General features: G+C 33.7%; 1 protein-coding gene across 1 annotated transcript in view; it reads right to left on the bottom strand.

Annotated features, from left to right (window-relative positions):
- Positions 1 to 3,011: 3,011 nt before the first annotated feature.
- The window catches only part of LOC135209663 (uncharacterized), a gene marked incomplete at its 5' end in the record, with an annotated part of 54,047 nt that continues 43,789 nt past the window's right edge, over positions 3,012 to 13,269 (bottom strand). The window contains 4 exon segments of the mRNA XM_064242400.1: positions 3,012 to 3,964; positions 4,373 to 4,538; positions 6,726 to 6,940; positions 8,170 to 8,332. Coding sequence (XP_064098470.1) covers positions 3,726 to 3,964; positions 4,373 to 4,538; positions 6,726 to 6,940; positions 8,170 to 8,332 — 783 coding nt within the window.

Here is a 13,269-nt window from a genome sequence, read left to right as displayed (position 1 = left end):
GAACTATCCCCCTACTGAGGTAACAAGTGCATGACTACAGGAATAGTGGGGTGGGGTGGCGGGTTCCTCCAGGTTTATGAGTTGCTGTCTGAAGTGTTAAGAAATTGCTTGATATTTGGGGGGGGGGGGGGGGATGGGGGGGGGGGGGGGGGGTTTCCCTGCTTTTTTTTTTCCTTATAGCAGTTCTTACAGAATTATTGTTAACTATATTCCAGGTAAAAATTAAGATAATTTATTCATCAAAACACTTTTTTGTCGGATATTATTTTAGTTTCGTATTAGTGCAGAGAGAGAGAGAGAGAGAGAGAGAAGGTGGGGGGGACAAATCTCAAACAAACATCCAAAACAACCTCTGGGCAATTTAGACACGCGGTTGAGAGGGAGACTGGACAAACACTGACCACCGCCAACTTGAACCTGATGTTGATGGAAGACCTTGTGCGTCTTTGACCAGGTCAAGTGCGACGTCACTCCCGGTTATGGCAGCGTCTAATCCGCAGACGTCTTGGACGGACGGCGTATAAGCGGATCAACTGAAGTGCTCTACCAAAAGAGAGAGAGAGAGAGAGAGAGAGAGAGCCTTTTGAACCCTTCGTGGAATAAGGCAGAAAGGGAGACTGACTGTGTTAGATCCTAAGATCCTTGGGTTACAGGTTCCATATACTGTGTCATGGCAAAGGAAATCTCGTCGTTTTTTGTGGAGATATTATGTTATAATTCACGGTCGTTTCATCCCTTTGCAGTAAAGGAAAGTTTGTGTATGTATTATGTCACAGTTATTCTCATGGTTTTTGTCCATGAATTAAAAAATCGGCCAGGGTATATAACTTAAAAAAAATATGCTATATCTGCATGCTATAAAGTGCATTAAAGTATAAGGTACAATTACTGCAGAAATATGATTACAGTGATAGGTGCAATTACTGCAGAAATATGATGACAGTGATTGGTACAGTTACTGCAGAAATATGATTCCAGTGATAGGTACAATTACTGGAGAAATATGATTACAGTGATAGGTAAAATTACTGGAGAAATATGATTACAGTGATAGGTACAATTACTGCAGAAATATGATTACACTGATAGGTACAGTTACTGCAGAAATATGATTACAGCGATAGGTACAATTACTGAAGAAATATGATTATAGTGATATGTACAATTACTGCAGAAATATGATTACAGTGATAGGTACAATTACTGCAGAAATATGATGACAGTGATTGGTAAAGTTACTGCAGAAATATGATTACAGTGATAGGTACAATTACTGGAGAAAATAATGATTACAGTGATAGGTACAATTACTGCAGGAAATATGATTACAGTGATAAGGTACAATTACTGAGAAGTATGATTACAGTGATAGGTAAAATTACTTGGGAGATACATGATTACAGTGCTAGGTCACAACTTCTTGCAAATATGATTACAGTGATCGGTCAATTAACTGCAGAAATATGACGACAGTGATTGGTACAATTACTGCAGAAATTTGATTACAGTAATAGGTACAATTACTGCAGAAATATGATTACAGCGATAGGTACATTTAGTGCAGAAATATGATTACAGTGATGCTATTGGGGAGATGTGTTTCAAACACACTATCAAGAACACTGCCTCTGCTAGTGACGTATCTAAAAATAAAAAAAAACTAACCGTGTTTTTGTCTGGGAATGCGGAAAACGCCAAAAAAAAAATCACTTCTGCCATTTTTCAACATTTTTGAGGGGGTTAGGGCTCACTGCTCATGTGATGGCAAACAGAATGATTGTTTCTGTTTATTCATCAAGAGTTTGCTGTTAGCATATTCATTCTTCATGCTGTTACTTCGTAGCTTGCCAGCTTTGATTTTTGAAGGTAGATGTATTGATTGATTCGTAACTTACTTCTCACCATATCTATATTTTAATTTTTTGCGGGGCTGACTTCGTGTTAAAACGAATCATGACATGATTTGTACCAATAAATATTTAAACTTTGAAAACTGATGCATATTTCTGGGTCCACTTGTTACCTCCTGTTCACTAATTCATTTAAGTGCCAGAGCAGGTTAAAAAAAAATGGCATTCCAAGCATTGCCATACTAAACGTCAACCAAGGATCCGTATCCTTGACAACTAGAATTTACTCGAGTCCAAAAATGATAAGGTTTCCGTCGATACCTCTACTCCTTCCAGAATGAAGCAAACAGCCTCTGAGGTAATCATTAAAACCAAGTGTCACGCTTCAACACTGATTTTCAAACTCACTGATTCTTAGTCCCTCAGCTTTGAATATGACATCCACTTCAATCAGCTGGACTGTATGTCAATATTCAGATGACCAATGAAACCTAGCCATAGCACCTTAGGATATCTGCTAATTTTTAGGATATTATTGAAATCTCAAAGAAATTTTTGAAATATTAATATTTTCAAATTTACGCCCAGTTGAGACGAACGAACAGACATTACAAGTAATTATGCCAGCAGATAAATAATAATAATAATAATAATAAATAATTAATAACTAATAATAATAATTAAAATAATAAAAATAATAATAATAACTACTAATAATGGTCTCCTGTTGTTATATTCACTTCTCGACTAATTGCTTTTTATAACTTTGCGTCAATTCATTCATTGCAAATATATTTGATAATTTATTTCTCTCCTGTTAAGGCTATTTATTATTTTAATGCTTCTGAAGGGAGACGGATTTTTTTACTTTTAAACTTGCCATAATTAAGCACTAATGAGGTGGTTCATTATCATACTGCCATGTACTAATTGACAAGAGCCATGTACTACTGGCTTTGATAAAGGAGACGAAATAATTATTGCACGGCAGGTATTCACGCTACACGCACCTTTAACTTTGGCAGATAATTCTGTTAAAATTACGACAATCACTTTCAGCATAACCAAATGAACTACTACTTACTTACTACTACTACTCCATCTACCTGAAACTTAAATCCATAGGGACTTAGCTTATATTCAAGAACAATGCACCAATTAAAGCGACGGTGTTTTAACTTTAACAAACTGAAAACATTTACTAAAATCAACCACTTTATGGGTGTTATTTAGATTTAGTCCATCAATTTAACGACCATGTTTAACTATTATCCACTAAACTTACGAAGATGTTTAACTATAGTCAATAAATTTAGTTATGTTAATTGTAACCCATCAATTTAACGATGATATTCAACTACAAACCTTGAATTTAATGATATTTAAAATAAACCACTAATTTACCAGTGACGTATTTAACTGCAATTCGTCAATCAGCGAATATATCGAATATTATATTTCAGGGGTTTAGATACAGTCAGATACTCGCCAATACATGAATATATCGATAATTATATTGTAGAAGGTTAGATACAGTCAAATACTGTCTTTACAGATGAGAACTGCTAAAACTAAAACCTGTACACTGAGATACAAACAACGCATTTCCTTTTATCCTGTAAGCAAATACGATGGCCTTTTCGTTGATAAAGCAATACCCACAGATAAGGAGATTGTCTTTTCCCGCCTGTACTTATTTATACAAGAGCATTGCAATGATAACCTAACACACTTAATTATAACAATTACTAACGGTAAACGGATTTGTGTTATATAAAACTACTTAGATTTTAATAAATCATCTTTTAAACAGCAGGAGAAATCGTGCAATACGAAGGATATAAAATAGATGATTTTCGTCGCTATGACGAGGAGCTATTGGTCCAGGAACTGCTTATTGCAATCAACTTCCTCCGCAGCGTCCTTCGGATTGGAAAGGCCCTTCATTACGAGTCGCGTGAGGACCAGGGTCTTGTCTTTCTGCCCTAATAGAACGTAGTGGTCAGGAAGGAGGAATTCGGCAGCTCGGGAGGCACCCTGGACGTATTGCATCCACTCGACTCTCGTTTATTTGTTTTTTTTTTCGAGCTCCGTGAAAAACTTCAGTTTTTCCCCTGTGGAAGATAATAAAATTTATTTGTATTAAGTATTTATAAGCTTCTTTATAATGATTATACATTCATGTATAATATAATAATATTATATTATAATATATATATATCATATATATAATATATATATTAATTAATATTATATATAAATAATCTATATATGTGTTGTGTGTGTGTGTGTGATTTGTATGCATACAAACTCTGACACTGACATTAATGATTAAAATTCTTAAAACTTAGAATGGGAAATATTATGCACACACATTCAAAATAAGTATATTGCCAAATAAATTCCAGTTTCTGTACGTGTTCAACATATGTTTGATTTGTTTACATATGTACAGTGAGCGTTCTACGAAATACCTTTGTTACATGTTACAAGAGATTTTTTAAGTAACAAAGAACACTTACCCAACAACGTATACACAGTCGGATGTCGATTAGCCTGAGTAGCCACTATGTAAGTCGAGCCAGTATTGTCGTTTCCAGCGAAGAAGGAACTCAGGTTGGCTGGGAATTGCAACTCCTTCAGATCCAGACGGTGGAAGCTTTTCGTCAAGAGGTCCACTGAATACAGCTTCAGAATTATATACGAAAGATATCGTGAGTTTGGATTCATAAATTTTATTTTTATGAAATTATGCAATATTAATAAGGGACTTTCTGAACTTTCGTATATTGGAGTTTTTTTTTATTTTACACACACACACACACACACATATATATATATATATATATATATATATATATATATATATATATACATATATATATATATATATAAATATATATATATATAATATATATATATATATATATATATATATATATAATATATATATAAAAATATATATATATATATATATAATATATATATATATATATATATATATATATATATATATATATATATATCTATATATATATATATATATATATAATATATATATATATATATATATATATATATATAATATATATATATATATACTATATATATATATATATATATATATATATATATGTGTGTGGTACTGTATTTATATTTATCTAAATAAAATATGTCTGTGTGTCTGTAAGTGTGTGTAGCGGTGCGAGTCCTGTGCAGTAACCTACACGCGCGCGCACACACACACACACAGCATAACCTACTTCATAAGTACTCACACACACACCACCCATCAGAGCAGCAAATTGCAATAAGAGAGAGAGAGAGAGAGAGAGAGAGAGAGAGAGAGAGAGAGATTCGGTTAAATATTCATAGCAGCCGAGTCTGCTTTTCTGAAGCCTTTCATTCACTGCTCAGATGCTCACGCCCACGCCCATAGGCTGACATTTGGAAATGACTTGAGAAATGACCTTTGGTGAGTTAACCACCTTTCACAACATAGGGAAGTCTACCATTTCCATAACAGAACAGCGTTCGATTTCATGGTACGATTTGGTCATTTCACACTATAGTGACTACGAAGTCTTCTCACTTTGCATATCTGGCAATGCTCAATCGAATTCATCCCAAGCCTTGTATTTATAAAAATGTAAGTAATATTAGGTGAAATTACTCCGGTTAGAATATGGCTTTGATTGTTTTTTTATGTTGCATAAATTTCCAATCATTATTCATTTACTTATTCATATACTCATTTAATTACTTATTCATTGCAGTGGGTCGTTATCATTAACTATACTCTGTTTTTTTTTTCCATCTGCCCACCCGCCTGTGGTGTTTGCGTATGGTAATAACACTGCGTTCCCGGGGCTTTAGATAGTTACGCTATGCGTAAGTTTTACGTAAATGAAAGGATATCTGGGCGTACATTTGCAACTGAAAAGTGTTTTAATAATTACTGTATGCGAATTACACCGTTAATATTCAAAATAGGGTTATTATTATTGTTGAATGTAAGCTAAATGGAACTATCTAAAGCCCGGGACGCAGTGTTACCATACGCATATACCACACGCTGGTGGACAGATGGAAAAAAAACAGAGTATAGTACCTATGGCTGAAATGTGCTAATGCTGTGTGATGGTTATTTCAAGTTATAATCGCATGCCTTCAAAATTATTATTATTATTATTATTATTATTCTCTCGGAGGGAGAAAATTTGAAAGGAAAAGAGTGAAATGCAAACTCCTAAGTAAATCTGCCGGAAGCATGCTGTTAAACTCTACGGGTTTATCCATCCACATTTCACCACCTCATCTCGCATAGAGAATCAAGACTACGGTCAATACTTACACGTTGCTCATATATTCTTTTTACCAAAGTATGAACATTAGCCAGTTATTGTCCAATATTAACGTAAAAGAGAATCATATAAGGAATGGTGAGTAGACACCGTATAAAATTAACTAAAAAATGATGCAGCCCTCCTGTTTAGGGGGGGACTATTATTATTATTATTATTATTATTATTATTATTATTATTATTTATTATTATTATTATTATTAGCGGTAGTAGTAGTAGGAGTAGTAAATATTGTATTTAGCTTATATATCTCACTAATTATTATTATCATTATTATTATTATTATTATTATTATTATTATTTTATTATATTCATTATATTATTATTATTATTATTATTAACAAAATTTATTTAAATTTATTTCATCATCATCTTCATCATCATCTATTAACTATCATTGTTATTGTTATTGTATTGTTATAAAAATTTTTTATTAAACGTCAGAGGAACTTGCGGGTAAATGCACTTAAAACTCAAAACTAAAATTCAATGCAACCACTGACGCACTCACCTTGAGGACGTAGACGGGATTTCGCAGATCGTCCGTGAGAGCAGAGAGGGCCACAAAAACCCGATCAAACTGATCGAACAGCACTGCGTCAGTGATGTCGCGTGCCAGGGCGAATTTGGGTCCTCCCTTCCCGTTGATGATCAGTTTACCGTAACCTTTATGGGATCTGAACATGACGCTTGTGGAGTCCTTGAGGAGCAAACTCAGCGCTATGTCTGTTTGAAAGGAAGTGTATGTTGGTCAAGGGAAGTTTATCATACCTGGTTAGAATACTGGATAGAATATGAGCTGTTGCTTAAGAGGTCATTCAAGCACTGGAATGAAAATTGAGGGTAAAGGAGGTTTGAAAGGCGTAAGGATGGAAACCTCAAAGTAGTTGCAAGATGAAACAATGGTTAGAAGATGGGTGGGGAAGTAAGATGGAAGAAAGAATATGAATGGAGGGACAGTGAAAGGAATGAATGGGGTTGCAACTAGGGGCCGAAGGGACGCTGTCAAGAACCTTAGTAATGCCTAAATTAAACGGCTCATCTATTCAAAGCAGTTAGGACAAGGAAATATTCATTGGTCACGGAAAGTATAGTATTTACAGATGCTTTGGCGTTGCCAATAGTATACTGACTATTATTATTATGGAATATAATCAAAAGTATGTCAATATAAAACTAAAAACCATATGAAATATACATCGGTTTGTGGGCAGTATATTACTCACCTACGTTACTAACAGTAAAACGTTAGAGAAAACCAGGATATGAATTCAAAGCCTATTTATATTAAAATATAAATTGTCACAGATCAATATTAGTTAGAAGAATTACTATATGACTTATTCATATATTGTTTTTGAGGTTACGAATACTAAACTACTTAGTACTTCCCTATGTAGTTTTGAGATTACATATAGTAAACCTACCTTCACCTTCCTATTTCGTTCTGAAGTCATAAATGGTCAAACCTATACATTCCTATGTAGTTTGGAAGTTACAAATAGTTTAACCTATTGTTCTTGAAGAATATTATTGTTAGATTAAAAACTTATCTATTCATTGAAAGATTTGTGACACCGAAGAGATGGCGAATGAAAATAATGATCAAATGTAACTGATTATACTAAAAGAAACCTGACTTGATGACCTTAAAACATTGGTCAAAATGGGGTCCCAAGATAGCAGTTCTCCAAATAGTAGACAAGGGTTATATGATGAAAATGGCGACGGGAAAAGTCAATTCAGAAGTATAAAAACAAAAAATAAATTTCGTTTATGGAAAACAATGGCAAAAATATGAATAGTAAACAAGGGTTAAATAAAATGAAGATGGTGACGAATAAACTTAATTCCGAACTATAGAGATAAAAAATAAGAATTTCGTTTATGGAATAAAAAATATGAAACTCGAAAAAACCAAACTTTTCCTCTAATACCCATGAAAGTCTACCCACCAACTTTCTCATCAGAAGTCAAATACGGTTCAAAGTGCTGCGTGGTAGGATTAAGTTTGTAGGTGGTCGTGGTATCCTTAGAATGAACAATATCTTTTTTCACTCTGCTCTCCCCGAAGTATTTCAGCGATATCCTCTCCCAGGGAACCAATTCTTGATGAACCTATGGAAATTAATTTGCATATTTAAAATAGAACACTAATCAAGAACAATCATTTCAACTACGTCGGTTTGTGTTGTCTGTAGTGTAGTAGTCTTAAAAACTACTTCCATACAGAAACATCTACGACAAATATTAGGGCTTGTGCCTTGTATGATAAGGCGCCCTATGAGGTAATGTTAGGACTTGCGATAATCTATACGATAAGTCGGTTGGTATTGCACTTCCATCTTCAATGGAGTGTCTGGGGTTTTGTAGATCACTTACGAAGTCGGTATTATCTTTACGACGATGTGTTAAACTCATGGTTCGGTGAGGTTCTTGTAGAAAACACTAAGTATAAAAAAATTATATATTCTTCTGAAGTTTACATGGTGAAGATCAGATATGATTGTACAAGTCTTCTAATAACGATAGCTTGATCGCTTCTGCCAATGATGATGGCTAATCCTATTCCCTCTACATGATAAAGCTTAGGTAAAGAGGTACAGGTCTTCTAATGACGATAGCTAACTCTGTTCTGCTGTCTACCATCTCTGTTACAAGTTATGAAGGAACAGACAGTAGTTCGAACATATGAACATACTATCAGATGACATAGTTACATACGAACACACAATCAAATGAGACACGCTACAGATCACGTAGGCGGTAGTTGTCTCAAGCAGGGAGCTTGGACTAATGTTATAAACAATTGAATGACTACAGGTGACGGCATGTTATCTTAGCCTACATACTTATTGTATACGTCATATTTAGCGTCTCTAGTCTGATCACATTCCTGCAAGCAATCTGGTTGACCTCTTTAGTTTTAGACTTTTATATATATGGACTAACATTCCATATTTTTATTATGTAAACACTTACATCAGCTCGGTCAGCTACCAAAACCAACCACTGAATATTACTCAAACTTGACTTGCATTTGACTTATAGGAGTGTGATACAGACACTATGTGAATATATATATAAGTAAATAAAAATTCATGGTGTACATGAATTGATTCAAGTAATAAAATATAAAAAACAATGATATTGGTAAATAATAGTGATCACGTGATATATAATGATACAGTTTTTTTCACTTCATCTCATTAAGATACATATGCTACAGAAAATATAATGTACTCTGATAATTGCATAGAATGAAGATTAACATGATAAAAATCATATTTTAACTGATAAAAAATTTTCATATATGAATTGATAACATTGATTAATGTTTTATGCTGATTGATTCGTTGATTTTTATGCTAAATGTTATATATCTGATTCATTAATCATATACTAAACTCATATATAACTGCAGATATTGGTAAGAAAAAAGGTAACAGATTGATTATAGGCTACCTGATTTGTTTATACATATGTATATGGATTCATATAATTATGATTAATATATGTGCACTTTAAAATAGATTCCTATTGCGTACACGCAAAGATATATTTCGATTCCGTTATTTATGATCATTTATATATAGATTCCTAGTGCGTACACGCAAAAAATATATTTCGATTCTGTTATTTATGATCATTTATATTAAGAGATTCCTATTGCGTACACGCAAAAAAAATATATTTCGATTCTGTTATTTATGATCATTTATAGATATAGGATACATGATACTTTATATAATAGGATACATGACGAGGTTATACTACTTCACTTTTAACTAGCTTTCGAACAACTTTTCGTCCATTACACAGTTCCAGACAACCACCTATAGCCAATGAAACGGCCTTTTTGTTTTCAATGGTTAAAAACAAGGGGAAAATTTGCCTGGGCGGGTCCAACGTTCTATTTTGCGCTCATACTATTCTCTGCATTCCTAAGCTACACGATTACGTTCGCGATGAATAAAAAAAACATCCCAGCACGAGTCCTTTCGCCAGCAAAGTAGAGTTGAATATCCTTCGGGTCGTAATTGTCGGAAGTATGTCCCTTTTTTGTAGTCGATTCCGACAGCCGCCGGAGCATTCCGCATTAAAACGAGATTAACGACGAGATACGGTGTCGGTCGAAGAAGTCCATGAAATTCCTTTCACATTGTAGGCGGTTGTTACTTGACTGTAGTCGTCCCGCTGCGACGAACGATTTTTTGGAAGTTGCGATGTGAACTCCTCGTACTGCAGGATACTGTAACCAGGTTCCATTTCTTAATCAGCCTGCAAGTGAAATTATACTTGTCACAAGGCAAAGTAAATTCAAACGACATCCAAATACAGGGGAGGGGAGAGAGCCATTTAGACCAGACTTAACCCACATGAATTCGCTGATATTTTTGGAATTCAAAAGAGTCCGCTGTACAAACTTTTTTATCCATGGCATTAACAATGAGTGAACCTATCCAAGTCCTATGATGACTTGTAAAAATATCCATAATTATAAAAAATAAATAGATATCATTACGAATCTTAAAGAAAATTCGATATTACTGGTCGTAAGTTACTAGACAAAGAAGTGGAAAACGGAGCTATTTGTAAGATTGCCAGGCAACATAAGAGTCAAAGAGAAGATTAATCATGATTCTGTATTTCTCTACTACTAACTGAAATTAAGTTGTGATAAAATCTGATCCTATGTGCCCTAACAAAAGTTTCATATTCAATTTTCTCGCGCGCATCCTCCGAGGTTAATTTTAAACTTTGTATTAAATAGGTAGGAGATGCAACGAAAAAAAAAAAACCCACTATGTAACTAATTTCTAAATAAACTTTGGGTTTTTTCAAGAAAATGTGACATTTTCCCCATGAATGTTTTACTTGAATTGTAATAGGCTAATGTTGCAAGTAAATATTTCATATACATATCTTGATACTTTCTAAATGTCTGTGAGGTTCAGAAAAAAAAAATTAATTCATTTTGTTGTTATAGAAATTCTATTTGCTTATTTGTTCATTAATTTTAAAATGATCGCAAGTCCTTAGCTAAAGTTGCATTGCGCATACGGATAGACATGTCTGCCTTGCCCATGAGAAGTTCGGGCTAAGCATTCCTTTCTCCAGTCAATCTGCTTTTGCAAGCGCGAGATGAAGCCTGTGTAAGCAGATTATTGAGGTTAAAAGGAACAAATGTGATACGGCAATGATGACGTCGTCACTTGGCAGGGGATTGCTCTCAGCCAGCTAAGAGTTACGTTACTTGCTGTAAGAGATACGACTTTAGGATAAATTTTTTTGTTTTTTAATACTCGACCCACATGAGAAGAATGTCTGAAAAAAAACAGTACCAAAATTGGAACAATATATTAGTTTCATGTTGGAAAACTGCATGATTATGTTAAATTAAATATTCCTTATTGAAACTAATGAAAAAGGTTTCCATACAAATTCTATATATATTATTAGCCCTGTATAAGATTCATATAGGATTATTCCATAGATAAGATTTTCACTTCTAGACTTCCTGACTTTAAAATCTCTTTTATTTTATTTTATTTATTGATTTATTTATTATTATTATTATTATTATTATTATTATTATTATTTTTTTTTTTTTCATTGACTACGAATATAAATTACCGGGACAGACAATATGTCAGTAGGTTTTTGGATATGTGTTTGAATTTTAGCTTATTTGTCATTACTAAAGCGTTAAGTTAGAGTTCAAATCTTTACGCATATATATTTAGATATTTAATTAACCTTGGGTTACGTTTATTTTGCTTATTGATTTTATCGTGATTCCTTTTTTATTATAATTTGTAACCCTTCCGACTTCTTACGGAGTGTATTATATTGACTCCACTTGTATCCATATTTATTTTATTTTTTATATTTATTTATTTATATTTTTTTTATATATATTTGATAAATTAATGGTTGGCTTGAATATGTGGAAAAGTGTCTAGCGGCGTACCGTATAAGGCTACTTGCGGCATCAATTCTATAGATACAAGTATCAAATGATAAAGGTATTTAAAACCGCGAGAACCGCTATAATCCAGTTCGGATCCAACATCACGAGTTGTAAACTCGTAAGACATTGACACTTCCTATTTAATTATCCGGTTATTATTTACCAAACCTATTGGACTCTGGGTGTAAAATTAAAATTCATTATTGGTTTTTCTTAATGGAAAGGAATTCACACCACGGTTGTTATGGGAACATTGATTATTGATTTACCACCCAACCCGCGTCAGATTATCATGTGTTGAAATTCCATGTTTACTGATTTTAGCACTCATTAAAATATTCCTAATGCACTCAATTGCGGTTGTTTGGTTTTTAGTGCTAAATTCTTCTATAAATAAACGTGTCCAAGGAACTATTAACACTAAGAAGGTTTGTTCCCTGTCAGACTTCCCGTAAACTTGGTTAATAATTCTAAGTTATCTTTCAAGGATTGAATTTGGCACAGGATAGGCACTTAACTGAACAGGTTGTCTTAAGTGTGTCCAATTGTTTTCATGAACAGGTTACAATTGTTATTGGCTTTTTATATCTGTAAACATGGTAGGCCAGAAAAACAGTGATTTGGGCTTTCTGTGACATAGGCCAGGGAACCATGGATGACCCGAATTGCAAACCAGTTTAGACGCATGGGTTGAAGAGAGATTATTACTACTACCTGGTCGTTAGTCCTAATTGCGTGTTTTCCGGGTTTTCTCGCACCAGACTTTTACATAGAACATTACATTGATTACTTTTTTGATTACAACCATACTATAAATTATACTTTTGCCTTAGGGTTTCTTTTGCTCGAAGTGTTATTTTTTTGCCTAGCCACTGAAACCCTGTTTCCGTTTCGAAGTTGTTATTGGTTTGGGTTTAGTGTTTTGCTTATCGCTGGTTGAAAACCACTTGCTTTGTTCAGTTGTACAGTTTCTGCACTCCGACCCAGATATTCAATGGCTCGCGATCTTGGGGTTAAGGGATGTTCCTGGTTTAGATAACGGTTTTAACAATGGAGGCACGGATGTTTCTAATCCCTTTTA

The sequence above is a fragment of the Macrobrachium nipponense genome, chromosome 11 (genome assembly GCF_015104395.2).
Source record: "Macrobrachium nipponense isolate FS-2020 chromosome 11, ASM1510439v2, whole genome shotgun sequence".
Classification (NCBI taxonomy): domain Eukaryota; kingdom Metazoa; phylum Arthropoda; class Malacostraca; order Decapoda; family Palaemonidae; genus Macrobrachium; species Macrobrachium nipponense.
The sequence above is the reverse complement of the archived record's forward strand: the minus strand, read 5'-3'. Positions and strand labels throughout refer to the sequence as shown.